Genomic DNA, 21,093 nt, shown 5'->3' with positions numbered 1-21,093 from the left:
TCGCTGATGAGGGGACCTACTTGGATACTCTCGGATTGAAGATTTACATACTATCAAAGCCAACTTTATATTATTATCATTAATATAATATATTCCGTTGTGTGCACTGTCAAGATCGTCGATACATAACTTAGGACTAACGTTATTATTATTATTCCGTTGTAAAATCAACGATCAGTATTTCAGCTCTGGGCTTGAAACTTCAAGGCTAGTGGAACTGACTTAAAATTGCATCGTGATTGAAATGAAACAAATTTCTTAAAAAGCACCATAGAATCACGATGCTTTGCTTTTCTTGAAGACGATAAGAAAGGGATATTAGATGGCTGTATACAGGTGTCGTTTGTTTGGAGCGACAATCAATAGTACGCGTATTTGTAGTCATCTATACACAACAATAGGCCAAGATAGGAGCCTGGTGGAACAGCACTTGAAGTTTCAATTGGCAGTTACCTCCAAGTAATTGATGGAGCCATTTATAGAGGAAAAATCGTTTTCCTCTTTATAGGGTCTTAAGACAAGGAAAGAAAAAACAGCAGACAAGATGTTAGTTCTTTAAATAACCCATTGTAAACACAGGTAGTAACGATGCATCAACGATTGTAAAGAAATCTTCTACGAAATAATAAATGAACTAGGTGTGTGAAAAATACAGAAATTATGCAGAGGTAATTCTTTATTTGTTAGCATCAAAGGGCATAAATACTTCAGAAATAGCAGGTCAAGTCATGGTTTTATTACATTATTGCATAAGGGGCAGCAGCTTGGTACGTAGCATAACTTTGATGTCAAAATCAACAGTACAAAAGCAACGGAAGCTGAAATTGTTAGGAGTACCATTTTGCAATGTTTGCCAATCCTTATCTCACACGGGCATAGATAGGGTAAAATTATGAAAATTACAGTATCCTGCCTTAGTTAAGGTGTATTTTTTTTAAAATTGGAAAGCATACTGGCATCCTTACTAATAATAGAGGAGGAAAATTGAGCTTTTATTTGGGAATCAACAAATCACAGTTATTGGAAAATTCTCATTTCACTTTTTAATATTTGATGTAAAGACTACACATTGAAGAGGACACATGGGATGTAAGTTAGAGTCTAAAATTCAAATTAAAAGATTAGAGAAGGGTGTACAACTGACCTTAACTTCTTATTGGCAAACATGAAGCCTAAAAAGAATAACTGTAATACAAAAATACTCTTCTAAAATTTACAATCATTCAACATAACTAATTCAAGTAAATTATCCCTTCAGAAGATATAAATCAAGTGCAGATCACACTTTGATAACCAACTTGGTAAAATCTGTCTTCTTGAATTTTAATATAAAGGGATGAAACTGGTATTTTTCTTAAATTTAAAGCTTGATTTTCCATCTTTCATTGAAGCTTAAAAACACCAAGTGAGAAGCAAAATGATAAGTTAGTCTGGGATGAACAAGTAAACAGGATAAAGAAAAATATGACTATTTTAACTGTGTTGAAAAACTAATGTAAAAGGGCCTATATACACTAATAAATTAACAAAATCATAGTAAAAATATCAATAGTTTAGTCTAAATAACATGAATTAGCTGCAATAATTGGAAACTCAGCTAAATTGGATTATCAGGATCCAGAAAAATTTGAATTTGAGGTGCATTATAGAGTCAATGAAATCAAAACCAGAATTTGCTTTGTGTGATCTGGAATGCATCTTACCAGAAGGTTATTGACTTTTTTTCATGTGACGCTTATTCCAACAAAAAGTGATTCACTTTGCAACATCTCAATGCAAGATTGAGACAACATCTCAATTGCACTATAGGAATAGACAATGATGGTACTTCATCAAAATCCTTAGGGAAAACAACAATTTTTCTGGATTCTAATAATGCATGGTCATAACATACTGTTAAACAGCTTTTTATTCCTGATGAACTAAAATATAAAACACTAGAAACAGTTATTTCAAGGCTGGTTTTTAGCTGGCAGGAACCTGTCTATTTTGTCTTACTCTGGAAAGAACATTTAGGAACCGTTGGATAATTGTCACTCTGTCTCCAAGAGATTGTGACTTAAACATCATTAATTTTGCTTTATCGTTCAACGGCAAGGCTGATGCAGCCCACCATACCCATGATTCACCATTTGGAGAGTCCAGTGCATCTGGCTGTTCTAATGGTATTGGACCTAATGCATTTGTTATACATTCCCTTTCAGAAGGATGAAGATTACCAATATATGTTGACAGAGTATCATATGTTGCTTTGCATTTGTTTATCAACTGTTCACAAGCAATCTCTGATCGGTATAGAGAAGTATCATCATCAAAATATTCGACTTTTCCGTATGATATGCCGTTCTTTTTGCTCTTACCAACAACCTTGAATCGTCTTCCTCCAACTGTGTCAATAACAGATCTTCCATCTGGTAAGTAACGGACATGTCTCACTTCCATAACTGTCCCAAAATCTATATGGTCACCTTCATTGTTACTTTGACACATTCCAAACTTTTTTGAGCCTGACTGCATGCACTCTCTAAACATTTTTCTATACCTTGGTTCAAAAATGTGCAATGGACATTGGATGGTTGGAAATGCTAAAGTACAGTCAAAGATAGGCACTGGTACATCTTCATCTTCTCCAACCCTGAAAATGAAACATGAACTCATTCATCATTTAGTCACGTACCATTTGCACAACAATTTCTTTAGATCCAAAACAAAAACCCAGCTTGAGAATCTAGTTAGGTTATTTGGCTTTAAGCATCAACAATACAAGAAAAACAGAAAACCCTAAAGAAACTATGTTAAGTTCAGTTTAATTCCTACCTCTAAATTTCATTTGAGAGGAACACAATTAATGCCTAGCCCCACTTGAAAAAAGTATATTACCTGAGGTCAAGTAATTAATATTCTTGTCTTTTAAACCACTTCAATACAACTCAAGTTACCATTTTTTTATATCTATAAACCCATTAAATTTCTGGTCTTCTTTTGAAAAATAATTGTAAAGTTAAGACTTTAGAAGGATTTGATGTTGATTTGTGACTACTGCCGAGAAGTTTTTACCTTGACAAACATCTTTATTGTCAACAACAAATATAAATTTTCTTCTTTACTTTTTTCTAAGATAAATGGCATATACACAAGCATCGTGAAAAAATTGCATGTGGCATCATGAAACAAGTAAGGCATATTAGCTTGAAATTAAAACCTTTCATCCATTTTTAAACCAATCGTGTCAAAAAGAGAAGGAAATCAAACAAACCTGGCCATTAGACTCATGTGCTCTTCGTGCTTGTTTTTTCTTTCTTCTATTTCATCTGGGAAATAGTATTCAATAGCTCTTTGTATAACTTCAGTGACATTACCAACACCAGTAGTCTCGTTAAATGAAATATTACGCCTACAAATTGGGCATGCTGGATTGTAATCAATGCAGGTTTCCAAGCAATTCCTGCAAAAAACATGTCCACAAGCTGTAGTCACTGGATGGAACAGTATAAAAAAGCAAAGTTTGCATTCAAAATCGTCTAGCTGTGGTTCTGTTGTTTCTTTCCCTATTTTTGCTTTCTTTTCCACTACTCTAGATATCTTGGTTGGTTCTGGTGAAAGACTGTGAGAGCGTTTGATTGAAGATGAACTGCATGGCTTGTCAGATTTAGTCGAGGATGGAATTATGCATTGTTTCTCTACTGTGAGGTCCCTACAATTATCTTCAGTGGCTGTTTTTTGTTTTTCCTCCAATAAATATTTTTCATCTTCTTTATCACAAGTAGCTAAATCTAAATTTATTTTTTCCACATCACAGCTAGCAATTTCTTTGCCATTATCACATGTAAACTTTAATTCCTGAGGTGAGACATTTTGACATGGATCTAAATGACTGCTTTCTTTGTTAGAGGGGCCATCTTGATCTTCCACTGTGCAATCACCACGAATATCGTTTTCTTTGCTACTTTCACCTCCTTCATCTTCACTGACCTCAATCTCCTGACCCGGGCTTCTGGTCAACAACTGATCTAGACTGTCACAGACTTTTGTATTTAATTCCCCATCTTCGGGTTCTAATTCTAAGCAAGTATTGAAAGCTTGTACTGCGTCATCGAATCTGTTCAAGGCTGCAAATGCCTCACCTAACTGAAAAAAGGATTCACCACAAGTTTCATTAATTTTACAACTTCGCTTGGCATCAGTGTAACCCAATTTCAATTCATTAAGAGCGAGGTAAACTTGAGATCGAAAGTTCAATGCAATATAATCTCTGGGAAAGGTATCTAAAGCTTTATTTAAAATTTCAAGGGCTTCTGAATACTTTAATTCGGCAATTAAGTCTTTTGCTTTGATTTTCATGTTGGTGATTTCATAATGTTTTGGATACCACCGTTCGATGAGGCCAGCCAGGGTAGTATTCATAATATACTGTCTGCCATTTGATACTCCACATTTTGTACAGAACTGGTCTTTTTCGAAACAAATTTTGCAAATTGTATGTCCACAGGAAAGTGTGTATGGGTTACATAACAACCACCCACATTTACACGTAAAGAACTCCATCCAAGAATATTGAGGAAGAGCCACAGGTTTCTTTTTAGGCCAGCTTGGCCAAGCGGACAGTATTTGATTGATTAAAATCCTTTTAGCGATTTTGTCTTTATTCTCTTTCCAATACTGCTTTGACCATTCATATATCAGACAATTTGCAGAACGAAGACTTCGAAGCTCTGTATAATAAACCATTTGCGGGCCAGCAAATACTCCCCAACATTGACGCGTCGATCGACAAAGTCCGCAGAAAAATGCAGGCTGGGTGCATAAATAACTCCGTAATCTTAACTGAATCCTTTTCGAAGAGATGGAGGGTAAATCATTTGTTTCCAAACAACGGACTAAGTATCTGGTGATGTTGCAATTTCTCAGTAGTTCGACTATAAACTGTATATTCTTGAAATAGTGTTATAAACCCCATTACATAAGATTGACCGATAGAAAGGGGATTCCACAACAAGTAAAGTTATATAAGTTATATAATGCAGGGGCCATGGTGAAAACTGCTGTGCGAAGTGAATTGTGGGCCTGCAGGTTTGGATGATTCAGACCCGGTATCTTGAGAGTAGACCCGGCCAAGGGTACGGAACAGTGGCGCGTGGTGGCAGGCAGGAGAGCCATGGTCCCCCTGAATATGGGCGCAAATGGAAATAATTTTTCTTTAAATTAAATAATTTGAAAAGCCCTGAATATGGGCCAAAAAATTTTTCTTGTAATATTTGGCAAGGAACATCAAAGTTGATCGTAAACGGGTAGAATACTTCACTATAAATTGCTACGTTGCCCTGACCCAATCAACATTTGTGTCATATGTTTTCTTGTTAACTATGTATGCGGCTTCATGTTTGACACACCAACTAACGAAGATTTTACGTATGCCAAAAATGTTTTCTTTCAGTTTGCACTTGGAACTCCAAAAAAACCTGATAGTACGCCGAAGATCTTCGGGCCTAAGTACATGGAATGCACCCTGGCAATCAATACAGTACCCTGGGTACCGTATAAAAATTGGTAGCCACAAAAATTTAACGCGGCTCTGGTACCCAGGGTATCAATACAGCAGCTTCTTGTTATTAACATCGATATGCACTCCGAACCAAAGGTCACCCTTTCTTTCTTTCCCCAACGCATGAATCCTCCCCTCCCAAATCACTGGTTTTCTTTTCTGAGCATCGTCGAATCGAACTGTCTATTCTGAGCGGTTCAGTTCAGTTCAGTCCAGTTCAGTTTTTATTTTAAAATTCCACTACATACAAGCGTTATAGTAATTTGGTAAATTTTAATCTGGGAGATGCATTTTTAGCCATTCTAGGAGGAAACATTTTCTTGCACGTCGGACCCAACCATGGCGGGTCCTTCTATGTCACTAAACTTTCGTGACGCCGCCTCTGTCCGATTCAATGGTGGGATTGAAAAAACTACTTTTTAATATTACTAAAGAATAACAAACTTGAGCCATGGTTGTATATCATACATCATAAATATGATGACACTAGGCTGATAAAATCGCCCATAAGCAGTGGCGAAATGGACTAAGGTTACCTTTAGTTAAAAAACTAAGGAGCCCGAAACAAAAATTTGCTCTATGTTATTTTACTCTGAAGCTGGTATTCTGAATATTTAAACGAATTCAAGGGGCCGCTAGCCTGTATGAAACATCAGTGTAATTGAATAAAATGTCTTTTGATTTGTATTTTATGTTTTGCCTACCGTATTTCCTCGAAAACAGGAAATTTTGGATTCAAGTAGCAAAAATCGATTTCCCTTCTAGAATCACATGCTTTTATATAACCACGATATATAGACAGGGCGCAAAAATCTACTTGGCCACCCCAGAAAAAACAGCCACCCCGCCACTGATCCCATTAGATCTGACCGGACTCTGTGTCAGCAGCGGTTATAGGGACTGCGGGGCCTGGGACCAAAAACATCTGCGCGGCCCTTGTTCTCTACAATTTCTATCTTTTTTGTTAGGTGTTAGGTCCCTTTTGGCTACTATAAGCGCGGGGCCTGGGGCCCCTCTTAAAACCGCCACTGCTCAGTGTCAAAGGCTCGATCTGGTTTTAACATTTCATAAGAATCGAAGCAACAGTACGTACTTGTCTATGGACCCCGTTCGCACTACAGAGTCAAAACCTTACAAAGTTAATCCCTATTGTTTTATCTTCAAAGGCGGTATTAAATATTCAGGAAACTGTATAATTGGTACAGTGCGAACGGACTTGCGATTCTGTGCTTGTGTACTCAACACTCCGCTCAAACGTAACAAATACACTCTTCTCCCCAGTGCCTCGGAGAGGATTTCTGGGCCCCGTGTCAAAACGAAATAAGAAAGCAAGGCACACCGGAGGCGAGCCTTTTAAGAGGTCCGGGGAAATTTTTTGAGATGATGGTTGCTAAAATTGCGGCTATTTTGGTTGCTGAAATTGCGATGGCGGCTATCACTTCTCTAATCTCTAGTCTTTTCAATATAGTGTTAGAACACAGGGTTCCCATTCATTGCAGGACATCACATGACAATTGCATCATTGCGCTGCAATTGCATCAGCTTCTGTAAATTGTATTATTCTTAGGGTATAAAAGGGGTGGCTTTATAGTTAGGTTGAGTCTTGCCGTAAGCTTTGTCGAACTCAGTGTACCTTGTCGCTAGCTTGTAGAATTGTGTTTGCCGTTACATTTTCGCCGTTAGCCATTTAAGATATGTTTAGTCGTTTGCCGTCAACTGATGAATTAGAAGAAGTGTAAAAAGAATTGGATAACAGTTTTTGCAGTATTTATCGTGTACGTTTCTGCGAACGACATACGAACTCACGTTTGTAAAACCCCCTTTTTAAGTGGTTTTACAATAGTTTAAGCATGACTGGTATACTATCGTCATAATGCATGCATATTTCTTAATTATAAAATATGCAATTCTTTACATTTAAAAATCTTAGGAAGTGAAAAACGTTGAAATACTAAATTTGATCAAAACGGATATGCTGCACCAAATAGATTTTCACTATTCAAATAATTTGAAAAACTTTACACCTAGCAATCAGAACGCAACCTTTCAATGTCAATAAAAAACTAGTTAATTCGATCTTGGAAGGAGCTCGTTTAGACGAGGGGCTAGATGTTCCGAAAAATTGAAGACCAAGGGAAATCAGTCAAGTATCTCGAAGTGAAAACCAGGTAAAGGCCTTTGGTAAAATTCAAGATAATGTCGGCATTGTTATTATTGATAGTGTTACAGCAAAGATAATTAGGCGATTCACATCAATTGGCGAGATATGGGAGGGGTTCAGAATTCTTTGATTATACACAAGATTGAAGGAAGATGACCTAGCAAAAAAGAGCGAAATTCTGCGTAGCAAAAGAGGATGACATATCTCCTAACATCACTAAGGAGTCACTTTTTCTAAGAAGCATCAACCAATGCAGCTGTTGAACAAGCTTAAGCATCTGAGTTTAAAACACTTATTTCCAAGTGTTTTCATTGCATTAAGGTTGTTTATGACTTTGCCTGCTAGTGTTGCATCTGCCGAAATACCGTTAAAATTGTCCAAAGGAAATGAAATTTCCGAAAAAACTTTGCTATAGCTCCATAATTGACTCTTTTATCTATGGGCCCCTAAAGTCATGGACCTCCCCGGGCAGTAGCCCCCCTGACCCCCCTCTCCTCAGCACTGCTTTTCAGCAAAAGCTTTTGATGCATAAAAGAGTCACTTCAAAGAAGATGTTTCATGAAGTTGTGCAACTGTTGTCGAGTGGAAAAAATCATCTGCTAGAACGACTCATTAAAAGCATCCTCTACACAAAGGTTTGCTTTATATTTATGTCAAAGACAATGTACAAAACCTATTTGCAGATGTTCAGAAAGCTTTGATTGAGCAACTTTTAGACACCGGACACGAGCACAGTGCTTTCATAGCACTGAAAGCGCAGTTCACCTGTCGGCAGATGTAGCTCTTTTATGGATTGAAAGATCATCTTGGCTATGCCATTTTTCTCTGCCAGCGCTGTGATCTTGGGAAGATGCTTATCTCATGAATAGATGAACCTCATTACGTCACTTGCTGCATGAAGGCAGTTTCAAAATCATAGAACCACGTCACAAAGAATACTTTGCCAAAATATCACCCTCCTCCAATATTTCTCATTGAATTAAGACGAAATACAAAATCGTTTTTGCGAAGAGTGGAGCATTCCCCCCTATTCGCTACATGAAGAGATGAAGTCTTCAAAATGCAAAATGATATTTAAATTATCTTGTGTCTTGGAATGTTTACGTATTTGTTATGAAATTCTTCTTGAGCATCATTTTGTCTTGATTTTGGAACGCTTCATTGTCAAAGGGCCTATTTGAACCCATATTCATACATCCCTCTTAAACTTATTGTTTTGGGAATATAGTGTACATTATTTCTCCTATAAACAGCCATAATGGTAAGCCAAGTATGTTAGTGGATATCTCTTGACCGGGAAATATCGCTCTTTTCTTGTTGAAATCCGTTTTGCAGAAATCAAGAACATCGAAGCATCATGAATCAAGAATATAATAGAAATTCAAAGTTTAGTCCAATAAGACAAGTTTCTGATATACTCTAAATGAAAAGGGTTGGAGGATTTACAAAATTGTAGACAAAATCTCATGCCAGGGCTGGCTGACAAAAAATACAATAAAGTTGATGCAGATTTCTACGAGAAGCACACTCAAGATGGTCACTACGGTGACGCGTAGGAGGTGTGACACCCTCCTTGGAAAACATTCCATTGCAAAATCGAGGAGTTTTTGTGCCGTGTAGGGTTGCTTTTTCGGCAAATTTACAGACATGTCGGCATATCAAGAGTGGCTTACCCACTTGGTCAGCAAATTTGACTTAACACCCACCTTGAGTACAACGTGGCCACACTCTTGCCAGAAATGCACAAAAATTAAAGGACTTCTAGGGACAAGATAAGATAAAACTATAGGATACTCACCACAAGATGTTCGCTATTCTCATAGAGAGGTATGTATGTCCTTCAGTTTCAGGTGAAGAGAAGTTAGAAAAAGATGCCTTTATTGTGAGTTCAATCTCGGGAATGTTCTCATAACCAGGTAACTTGCAACTGCCTTGATTCATTGAGATTGCTATTTGCCTAGATATAACATTTGAACCTGGCAAAATGATCTGTTTATTTGACAACGTAAATGAAGGGAAAATTGCATTTTAATTTGACAAGGTAAGCCAAAAATATGTTTTTAATGAAAGCTGAAAATGTTTGATTTAAGAGAAAGATAGTGATTCATGTCAAGCGATTCATGTCCATAGAAAGTAGAATTCTAGAACTGTCCTTCTAAGTTTGTAAAAAAACTTCATGAAGTTCTAGGCAACGTTGCATAGTCTTTGACAGACAGATGTTCAGTGTGAAATTTGTGACTGTTACATGGTAAATGGTGTGGCTCATGGTAAATGGTCTGGTGTGGCTCAAATTAGTTTTGAACTATTCCCAAAATGTGATGTGATGACTTTAATGGTTCAGCAAAGGCTCAACCTTCCTCTGACTGCCCTTCTCCTCACTCCGCAGCCAAACCTTCCTCCATCTTGATATAAACTTAAAACAGTGAGTTACCTCAAAATTAATTTTCTTTGAGAATTTGGGGCCGTTCTAATACATGACATTAACTTTCAAATTTTCAAAACCGGTTTGTAACCTGTTTCAAAATAATTTTTCTGTGAAAAACTTTATTTGCAAAGCCATCAAGTGGGGGTTATCATACGGCTGATTATAATCAGCTAAAAGATACGAAACGAAACGAAAAACTGCGAGATACTGCGAAATACTAAAAAATATGGTTACAAATAACAACAAAGTACGCCAAAGTTCTCAAACCATTTCATAATATTATGATAAGCCCAAAGGAATCAGTAAAAGCCTCTTTACATTAAGGATAAATTTTACAAATACTTGATAAGATATCCCTTGCTTCAGTCTTTATTTGAATTATTTCAATCCTAGCCTCTTTTCCGACATGTTTGCAAAAGAGTCAATTTTTGCAAAGAGTCATAAACCTCCAAAGTTCCATGAGGCAGGCTGTAAATTTTTGTTTTTATTTCTATTTTTTTGTCTCAATTTCGTTTTCAACTGAGAAAAGCTATAGCCCCTTGATTTGTTGCTGACCAATCTTGTTCGTCTTTAGTTTTGAGAAAGACTCCTCAACACTGGCTGCTTTAGCAAATGTGTTTGATAGGCGGTATACAGATTAGGGCCTTACACAGTCTGGTCTCATGCACGTACATTGCTTCACAATTAACTTTCCCTTTTCCCCCTTTCTCATTGTTTTTGGAAGCTTTTTAACAGAAGGCTTTCTAAATACTAGACAAAGTTAAGGCATTTTCCGTTAAAATCTGGATTCTCTGACAATATATTTGACCTATCCTCCTTACCGATTCTACTTTGCTTTATGTGGAAAGGGATGCTGTTGGAAACAAGGCCCCAAATTACTGAAATAGTAATGTTAGAATTTCTTTTGAAAATGACAAAATAGCAGAATAGCCGAATTGTAATTTTGCCGACTTTTTGACTCCAGGGGTCAACTGCCCCCTCGCCCCCCTCCCCCCTGATACCCGCCACTGCGGCTCAGTGTAAACGCAAATCAATCCGAACAAGTTTTATGCGGATAAACTTTATCCGGTACAATGTAAACGGCGAGGGGCGATTCACTCTTGCAAATAGCTTACGAGATTTTGCCAAAAACAAAAGAATTTTTGGGGATTTTCGGATAAAGCAATAGGAATTTCACAAAAGGTGTACGAGATTTTCTTAGAGTGATTTGCCCCTCGATAAACGATGTCTAAGAAACACTTGGCTTGCTAATAAAGGGGGATACCTAAAGACACAGCCCACGAAAGTTAAATAATCAATTGTTTTCTTGTTGCATAACATATTTCACGCAATGCACTGAGTAGACTCCAACTATTACGATACGCTTTGATTGATAGCAGACAGCAAATTTGTAAATTGTAGCAAAGCAGGCCACACCACAATTTTTTGATGAAAGGAAAGATGGCACGCGGCAAAAGCTGATTCATGACCTTCTTGAGGACCAGTAAGGAACAGTGACCTTTTCACGTGTTTATCACATGCGCATTTGTTTGGAAGATACTATAACCTATAGATTCCCTGTGACAATACCGAGAAATACCGGTAATATTTTGGAAAACTTAGAGCGGAAATGAATATGGCTTAGGCCTTGCCTTGTGGTGGCACACTAGCTTTAAAAGTTATTATTTGATATGTTTAACTTTGGTCGGAGCGTATCGAATTGTTTAGGAATACGAAGGTCTTGTGTCTATTTGAAAGTGCATCAGTAAATACACCAGGGAGGCTACGAGGCCCATTCCTTATGGGGAGGCCTTATGTTAAAGGTGTGTGTTCAAATTTGGCGTTTTTCTGCTTTGTGGCGACTTCGAACATGTGGCTTAGTAGAATTGTTAGCAGGCCAAGAACACCTGCCTGTGATGCAAATTATGGCAAATGTATCCCAATCTTGAGCTTACACAGAGTTAACTAAGTAATCTTGCGGACTAAAACGCTGCACGCCATGCAGTTTGCAAACAGGGTTTGTATTCGGCACACTTTGCTGCAGTGATTGCACCGAGGGAAGATCTTCTCTAGATAACTAGAATACTGCAAGAGATTACTTGCAGACTCATGAGACTAGAATACTGACAGGAATTTTCAACACGAAACCAGTATGCTCCGAAACATTTTTGTTCGGGAGACGAAACTTTCAGTCCTTTTTTTCGAAACAATACCGTCTTAAACCAGTCAGTGTTGCAGGCAGTGTGACCAGATCTAGCATAATAAAATGCTTTCAGCATAATCTTGACCAAAAGTCGTCATTTAGCACAAAATCTAGCATTATGTGGAATCTAGCAAAACTCTGACATAATTTTGATAGTATTTAAAAAATCGCAGTTTCCATTGGTCTGTTGTCTATCACCACCAAATGGAAACACTTTACACAAGAATATGTGACTTTCCACTTTCAGGGTTTAGCCAGGTGTTTGGAACGGTTGGCAGCCAAATAATTTATGGTTGGCAGCCAAATTCAGCCAGCTAAATTCAGTACACAAAAAGCTAAATTTTTGACATTTGCGGGGAGTGATAATGTAATCAAAATTTGCTTTGTATGTTGCAAAGCTTTCATTTACTTTTATCTTACATTGTCTTTTATCTTTTACGTTGTTTCATGTTTCTTTATTTGCAAATTTGAAATCATTCTAAAACAAATTTGAATTTCATCTATGTAAAAAATTTATTTTCCTTTGCATTTTTTAAGATTTTTTGCAACATGCTGCCAGAGTTCTGCCAACTTTTGCTTCTTCGGCCAAATCAGTTTATGACGGCCAAGGGGTTAAGAAATTTGGATGTCAAAAGAATTAATCTAAATTGCCTCTTTGTGTAGAAAAGATGGCAAATTTTGAGTACACTGTGTTTTAGATTGGGGGTCAAAAAGGCCAAGTGGAAACTTTGGTCACTTTTGATATTCTGAGCATCCTCTAGCTTCTTTTACAAGCAGGGGTGCCTTGATTTGAAATTTAGCATAAATTTTGCAAATCTGGCATTATTTTATGACAAATTTGGCATAATTCCAAAATTGAGATCTGGTCACACTGTCTGGGACCACACAACTCTTAACTTCCCGCCAGTGCTTCGAGCAATAATGCGCATGTGCAATGGCCCTGAAAGGGGGCTAGTGCATATCTGGAAGACGGGCATGATTCATCTCCCGAACAAATTTAAAGAATTTAATTAGCACAATCAGGGACGTTTATAACAGCCCATTTATAACAGCCATGATTTTCATAAAACCAAATACCCATTTAATTTCATCAACCTTTTCTCTATGTTTAGAAGAATCTTTGATGGTAAGAAACACAGCTGACAAAAGGAGTTTTAAAAGGGGGGTTAAGATAATAGCACATATCCTATAATACTTTATTATATTAACCCCCCTTTCCGAGAATACTCGATCATGTTAGTAGAAAAATTCTTTAATTTGCCCTCAGCTTCAACACTGCCCCACCAGCCTTAATCTTGTGCAGGCGTCCCTGCCTACAGATAATCAAAATAAAATTGCAGTTAGTAGAAGGAAGTAGAATTATCTTTCAAATGTCCTTTATTCAAGCCTGCCCCCTTGCCCTTGGTCGTTCCGGTGTCCCTGAGTACAATCAATGTTTGTAAGTGACCATTTCTAATGTGTAGTACATGGTCATTGTATTTTAAGAACATAGGCCCCAAACAGCTAAACTGAAGAATAAATTAGGGTGAATCCGCATGCCCTGACTAATGCAGAGTAGTTAATTTGGCCAATTTCACAGTCGTTCTTGGAAAATTACAGTTAATTGTAATCAAAGAATTCCATTGAAAAAGGCTATACTAGCATGCTAGGTGGTTTTTCCGCCAAGAAGAGTATTGCGAAGGAGACAGAAAACCTCCATTTGGGTCCAGGGCTCCGGTACACATGGTGAGAAGGTCTTACCATATTTGGCATTTCCGGCATCTCTTCGCATTACGCCCTCCCGTCGCCAGTATTTGATTGATTAGAATTTCGCAGCGAATTCGCGGCGAAATCGCTGATGAAGGCATCAAGGCATGCACAGTTTTGATTTTTGATTTCGCAGCGAATTCGCAAGAAAGTAGAAAAGAGTTCTACTTTTTCTCGGCGAAATATTTCGCAGCACTTAATAACCAGTTAAAGCATGGTAAATCTGCTTGATTTGTAAGAAAACAATCTTGGAAAATTCGTCATGCGTGCAGTTCTTAAAATAGGCGCCTTAAAGTTGAGTTTTGGAGGAAATTATTATATAATTTCGCAGCGAATTCGCAGTCTCGTGGAAATCAGCCTTTAGATGCACGAGGCATGGAGAGGGGTTCTCTCTCTTGAGTATAAATAATTACTTATAATCATCATATATAATCTTTTTGTTAGAAAGCATGTGTCTCTCTGTGGTACACACCTATGTCCCGCCCAAGTCACAACATATGGCGCCCAACATGGGGCAGGGGCAGTAGGTATACCATTTTTATTTTCGCAGAATGCCGTCCGAAGAAGACGAGGATCCATGCCGCCTGGAAAGGTGGAAGGCCTTACGAAGAGGCAATCGCTCAGTAGTTACGAAGTTTTATAGAGAAGCTTTTGCTATTATCGATGGTGCTCAATCATCTCAAGAAAAAATCGTTCGCTTAAACTCGATAAAAGTTTCGTTGAACGAGAAACTTTTGTATCTCAGAGAGTTGGACAGTAAGGTCTTGGACTCGTGCAATGTTGAGGAAATCGAAAACGAAGTCGAAGATTCCTCGGAATGGGAAGCGAAAATTCACGAAGCAGTTAGTCGTATCGAAGATTTCCAAAGGGAAAATCGCAGCTCATTCACGCTACCCACCACTCAAAATGTCATTGCTGGCAGAAGTTTCGAAATACCGTCGCCAGCAAGGTTTGGCAGTGAAACACAGCACGAAGCAGTTCCACTCGGGGGGACTACTCAAGTAGTGCTCATGCAACTGTGAAGCTCCGAAAGATAATTCTACCGAAGTTCAGTGGTGAGATAACTCAATTTAATACATTTTGGGAAAGTTTTGAATGCGCAGTGCACAGTAATCCTGGCTTATCAAGCATCAACAAGCTGAATTAGCATCTCGAGCATTACAGGGTTTGGCTTTACAAGAAGAAAACTATGAACACGCTATCGAAATTCTTAAATCGCGTATCGGGAAGAAACACCAGATAATCAATGCGGACATGGAAAAACTACTGAAGCTCCAGCACCATCCAAATGAAGGACTGGAAAATCTCAGAAAGATATACGACAATATCGCTGTTCACGTTCGCGGATCACAGTCACTGGGAATACCTTCGGAAAGTTAAGCCCAATGTCCAGTGAGAAAAAAAACTGCGAAATGCGAAAAAGTTCGCGCGAAATACGTCTTAGGCATGCGCAGTGATCTTTTGCTGGGATTTCTCGCGAAGAATTTCTCTGCGAAAGAAAGTTAAAATGAGTTTAACTTTTTCGCTTTTCGCTTGCGAAATCCTTCAACAGCCAATCATATTCCGTATTCTTTTGTCACGCTTCCAAACTTTACATTCCAATGTCGTGAGGTCAACAAAAGCATTCAAAGGAATTTGTCGCGTGAAGTATTTCGCAGCGAAATTTCGCAAGACCTTTTGATTCCAATCATCATGTCTCGCCTCCCACAGGAAATTACGATGCAAATCGCAAGAAAGAGGGAATTTTACTAAAAGATTCCACCTGTGACCCGAAAAGCGTTATTGTCAAAGGATATTAGGCCAATGAAAGTGCTCCTGATAAAAAATCCCGGTAAATGAAAATTGTGCAAGCTATTTTTTGGGTTTCGACGAATATTCGTTATTGGGAGATGAAGAAACACGATGTAGGGGTTGGTTTTTGTTTTAGCTAAAAAACCGACCGAGGGAATGACCAAGAAAGTTGAGGTGCAGGAAAAAAGGGAGGGTCGAAGGTCTAATGATAACTTTTTCGTTTACACTACGCTTACTTTAAAATATTCTTCTAGCTTTTAAGAACAAAATGGAACAACAATAATTAGCAAAGAGTTCAAGTAATGTCTTCAGCAAAATAATTTCGCGCGTTTTTTGAAGATAAACAAACCTAAACTCCTTTATATTTATTTTTATCACTGCACAGTCAGAATTCATGAAAAAATCGATTCGTTCCATAAGGGGCGACGTGACTCTAATTCATGTTATTTGTTCAAAATTTGTTTTTCGTTTTTTTTCTTAAAGAAAAAAAAACAATTTTTTTAGTTAAAATGGGTAAAAATGGCTTTTCAAAATTTACAGCCGATTCGATTCGAAATGAAAATTTGCCCATTCGCAGGGCCCTACATTATCTACAAGGTTCTATCGACTATATACTTTCTTTAAAAGAACATCTTGTAATTGATATTTCCGTAAACATTTTAAATACCCCGGTAACTATTATTTCCACAACTGGTTACTAAGGGTGTGTCCCATGGCTGGAGATGTATTCATGCTAGCACCTGCAAGTCCCGCTCCGGGGCCGTTAACTAGAATTGGTTGCTGCGCAGGCATCCTATGTCTATTTGATCCGTAGCTATTCGCCATAATCGACTGTCCGAGAGATGCCTGGAAATTTCCGGCCATATATTGATTACGTGGTGCAGACATGCCGGACATTTGGGCTCCCGGTCCCATGTTCAAATTTTGCATTTGGTTTTGCATTATCATCATCTGCAAAGAAAATAAGCTTAAATGAGCGGGACAGTCCAAGAAAATGCAGTATTCTTAAGCAGAGTCCCGAAAAGTGTTCATCCTCCGGTCAGTCTATGAGTGAAGCCTTTCCTAAACACAGTCAAAACAAGGCTTTTTATGTGTATTGTAACTGAAATGCATTTGCTTTTAATGAATTTTCTTTGGTCGTACGACCACCCCATTTTTTGACTGTGTACCCAAGATTAATAAATTAGGCTGTGTTGCGCATAAATCTTTCGTTATCCTTTATCAAACTGTCATGATGGCATTACGGAAATTTATCTTCACAAACCAGGCAGTGTGACTAGATCTCAATTTTGGAATAATGCCAAATTTGTCATAAAATAATGCTAGATTTGCAAAAATTATGCTAAATTTCATATCAAGGCACCCCTGCTTGTAAAAGAGGCTAGAGGATGCTCAGAATATGAAAAGTGACCAAGGTTTCCATGTGGCCTTTTTGACCCCCAATCTAAAACACAGTGTACTCAAAATTTGCCATCTTTTCTACACAAAAAGGCAATTTAGATTAATTGTTTTGACATCCAAATTTCTTAACCCCTTGACCGTCATAAATTGATTTGGCCGAAGAAGCAAAAGTTGGCAGAATTCTGGCAGCATGTTGCAAAAAAATCACAAAAAATGCAAAGGAAAATAAATTTTTACATAGATGAAATTCAAATTTGTTTTAGAATGATTTCAAAATTGCAAATAAAGAAACATGAAACAATGTAAAAGATAACAGACAATGTAAGATCAAAGTAAATGAAAGCTTTGTAACCTACAAAGCAAATTTTGATTACACTATCACTCCCCGCAATTGGCAAGAATTTAGCTTTTTTGTGTACTGAATTTAGCTGGCTGAATTTGGCTGACAACCATAAAATATTTGGCTGCCAGCCATAAAATATTTGGCTGCCAACCGTTCCAAACACCTGGCTCAACCCTGAAAGTGAAAAGTCGCACATTCTTGTGTAAAGTGTTTCCATTTGGTGGTGATAGACAACAGATCAATGGAAACAGCGATTTTTTAAAAACTATCAAAATTATGCCAGAGTTATGCTAGATTCCAAATTGAGCTAGATTTTATGCTAAATGACGATTTTGGTCAATATTATGCTGAAAGCATTATATTATGCTAGATTTGGCCACACTGCACGTATGTGTGTCAAATTTATGACCTTTTCTCAGAGATTTTTGGAACTCACATGGTGTATAGGGTCATATGGAAGTGAACCCGCCGGGTTATCCATTAATTCTATTTACGGAGTTCCTTATTTTTTCTTTGTTGTTTGTTCTCAGAATGTTATGGTGTTCCTTATCTCATTAAAGTGATCCATCCCTGCGGTAAATAGTTCGTCAACATCTCTGCTAGGCAACATCTCAAGGGTGTGGAACAGAGCAGTGATTGGTTATGACAGCAGAGATAGACAGGGAATTTTGCATAACAATCTAGCAAACTGGGTAAACAAAGTTTTTAAAGTATGAATCATCAGAGTAAAGGCAACTGATCATTTTAAGCCGTGGGAACATTCTGGCAAATGACCGGAAGTTGCGTTTCCAGAAGCATGAAAAATGCAGGGTCAGAAAAATTTCAACTTTCGAATTTTTCAAATCTGATGATACTATCGGAAAGAAGATGCAAAACTGAGCAAAAGATTTAAAAAGAGCAATGTGATCTGACCTGTAAACAAGAAGTTATGGCTGTGGAAACTTTTCGTTATGTCAAACAACTTGCTTTTTCGAGTTTCCTGATATAGACAGGACATATAACTTGACAATCTGACATTCAAGCTAATGTTTACTTTCTGCATTTGACTGTTGCTAAGTCGGAAAATATCTTCGCACTATTATAGGCTGTCCAAGATGTCTTCGCACTATAGGTCTTTAGCGCTGGGTATGAAAGTGTATGATTTTCTTCATGGGTAAATTCATCTCCTGCGTCACCTTCATATTCTTGTGATGTAAAGAAAGCTCTCGGAGATGAGGAAGCTGCTTTCCTGTGAACCATTTAGACTTTAAACGGTCGAGTATGTCGTCCAAATTTCAACATCAGGCTTTTGGGACATGTCTTGTAGTAGTTGCACCTAAACAGTGTAGCCAGAATAACCTTGTTAAATTGATACAATTTAATTATTTTCTGATTGAGTGATTATAGATCTGCTGGAACTGCTGCAGATGATTTTTTTCAGATTTGATAAATATCTTTGTCCCTAAATAGCTTTTATATGTTGTTCCACTATATTCTGCTGTTTCGCGAATGTCTTTGCTTTTGCGATAACTCCTTCGGAGAGACTTTTAATGATGACTTGTTTCTGGTTCTTCGTTAGCTTTTTTCACAGTAACCTTATCAATGTTGTGCTTATATAAATGCAGTTGTCTCAGCCCACAATTCCATTAATCTGTGATAAAATACAGCAAATTTTAGAAACCAAAAGTTTCAGCGATGCCTCAAATCTTGACGATTTGTTTGTTATTTATGCACATAAACCACTAATTTGTGGGTTTGCACTTCTGTGTTGCATGAACAAGCAGCACACATAAATCAGTATCTTTTTGTGGTTACATCTTGGAGGGACTTCTACTTGCTTTTTGAAGTCTCCAATGCTTTTCCTCCTTAAGCTACGATAAATTGAATTGTCAGGGGCCTGTGACCCTCAGCGCTTCGAAAGAATTCGGGAGCAAGTCTCATAAGATTCTCTTTTTTTCATCAATGTAAAAATACTCCCCTTACTTTGGAGTATCTTTTGCTCTCCACTTTTTATATGCATTTGCCTTGATGACTCTCTTTTGCCGTTTGCTTGCTCGTGTGCTGTTTCTAAATATTTAGCGTTGACTTTGTTTCCACTTCCATTGCTTTAGCCTCATGAGGAGGATTAGCACATCCATGGATGTTCTTGAACCAAACACTGAATGTTTCCTTGGGCTTGATGCTACGAACTCAGGCCATCTCATCAAATCCCCATCTAGCGTTTTCTGGTGGCGTTTTTACAAAATGTTCTCACGGACTGATGACACTAGCGCTAACATGGAAGAAATATCTCGAAGAAATGAGCTATTTTGCTCGAATTGTAGGTTGTTGCTGGCAACGAAAGTATAGTCAGGAACTTAAGCTGCATTCTGGGGCACAAAGATCCAGGAAAACAGCGGAAGCAGTCTCAATAATAAACGAAGACCACCAAGCTTTCGTGATTGGCAAGGCTGCCTCTATCGAAAAGGCATTTTCATATCCCATCAAAACTATAACTCTAGGCTTGCAACTCCTGAAGGTGTACTGTGACAAGGAGATAAAGCTGTTCTTCTTAATTTCATGTGCAAGGAGCCAAATCCATATATAAATCCACCATCAGAAGAACATCGGTAGGACATCTTGGATAGCCTATATTGCCAAGACATTCTTCCGATTTAGTGTAACATTCAAATGCGGATGCAGAGAAATCATTGTCCGGTTCAAAGTGGGAGCAAGACTTTGCAACTTCGGAGGAAGAAGTGACTCACTCGTCAGATAGTAACGACTTCTTTATGTAAACTTTGGCCATTGCAGTTGGCACAAATTCAATTTAAATGAACTGAAAACTAATTATTTTGATTGAAAAACAAATGGAAGAAAAGCTTTTGCTGACAGCCAGCGTCATATTGAAACAAAATTATGCTAACGTATCATTTTATGACACTAAAATATTTGATGACGTCATGCAAAATTTGTTATGACGTCATAATGAAAATACTTATGTCGGCAAATCTTGCTTAAATATATGTATCATTTGAAAGCTTGCAATGAGACGAGTCAATATATGTAAGTTGCGTTAAAAAGTAACCCTTCAGTGAGGAGCTAACGATGATTTTGTCTGAAATTTTACCGTTAAATGACGTCATCAGTCACGTGACATCCAGGCATTTTCAAAAAAGTCACCTGGCAGATTATGAAAGCCTGAACTCCCTACTACCAGAATCCGTTGAGAAAGTAAACATTAGCTTGAATGTCAGATTGTCAAGCTATATGTCCTGTCTAATAGTGCAGACGCATAGCAGTAGAATTTTGCATGTTATGATAATAGCCTGAAGTTCGGTACAAGTACACAATCCGATATGCTGAATAAGATGAAGTTCATATCAAACTTAAAAAAGCCCCCAAAAGCTATTTTTGGACTGGGGTACTGGAACCCAGTCCTCTTTCTGGTATAGCACTACAACCTTCTTAACATTGCAAGTTATAAAGCTGAAACTTTTTTCTGGCATTATTTGACGTGCTGGATAAAATGGGATGCAAAAAA

At 37.8% G+C, this 21,093-nt stretch overlaps 1 protein-coding gene across 1 annotated transcript; it reads right to left on the bottom strand.

Annotated features, from left to right (window-relative positions):
- Window positions 1-542: 542 nt before the first annotated feature.
- On the bottom strand, window positions 543-4,960 carry LOC135689212 (LON peptidase N-terminal domain and RING finger protein 3). The gene is made up of 2 exons (XM_065206364.2): window positions 3,257-4,960; window positions 543-2,635 (listed from the first exon to the last, which is right to left on the bottom strand). Exons 1-2 carry the CDS (start codon window positions 4,726-4,728, stop codon window positions 1,966-1,968), a joined length of 2,142 nt encoding a protein of 713 aa, XP_065062436.2. The 5' UTR covers window positions 4,729-4,960; the 3' UTR covers window positions 543-1,965.
- Between the last annotated feature and the right edge of the window lie 16,133 nt (window positions 4,961-21,093).

This window comes from Rhopilema esculentum, chromosome 9 (genome assembly GCF_057945365.1).
Source record: "Rhopilema esculentum isolate cy_ngs chromosome 9, ASM5794536v1, whole genome shotgun sequence".
Taxonomy (NCBI): domain Eukaryota; kingdom Metazoa; phylum Cnidaria; class Scyphozoa; order Rhizostomeae; family Rhizostomatidae; genus Rhopilema; species Rhopilema esculentum.
Note: the sequence above shows the minus strand (reverse complement) of the source record. Positions and strands in the feature narration are given on the sequence as shown.

Excerpts from the sequence above, each read along its gene's own strand:
- LOC135689212 (XM_065206364.2), bottom strand. The coding sequence starts at position 4,728 with ATGGTTTATTATACAGAGCTTCGAAGTCTTCGTTCTGCAAATTGTCTG. Across the intron at positions 2,636-3,256 it reads CACATGAGTCTAATGGCCAG|GGTTGGAGAAGATGAAGATG; the intron begins GTTTGTTTGATT and ends TTTCATTTTCAG.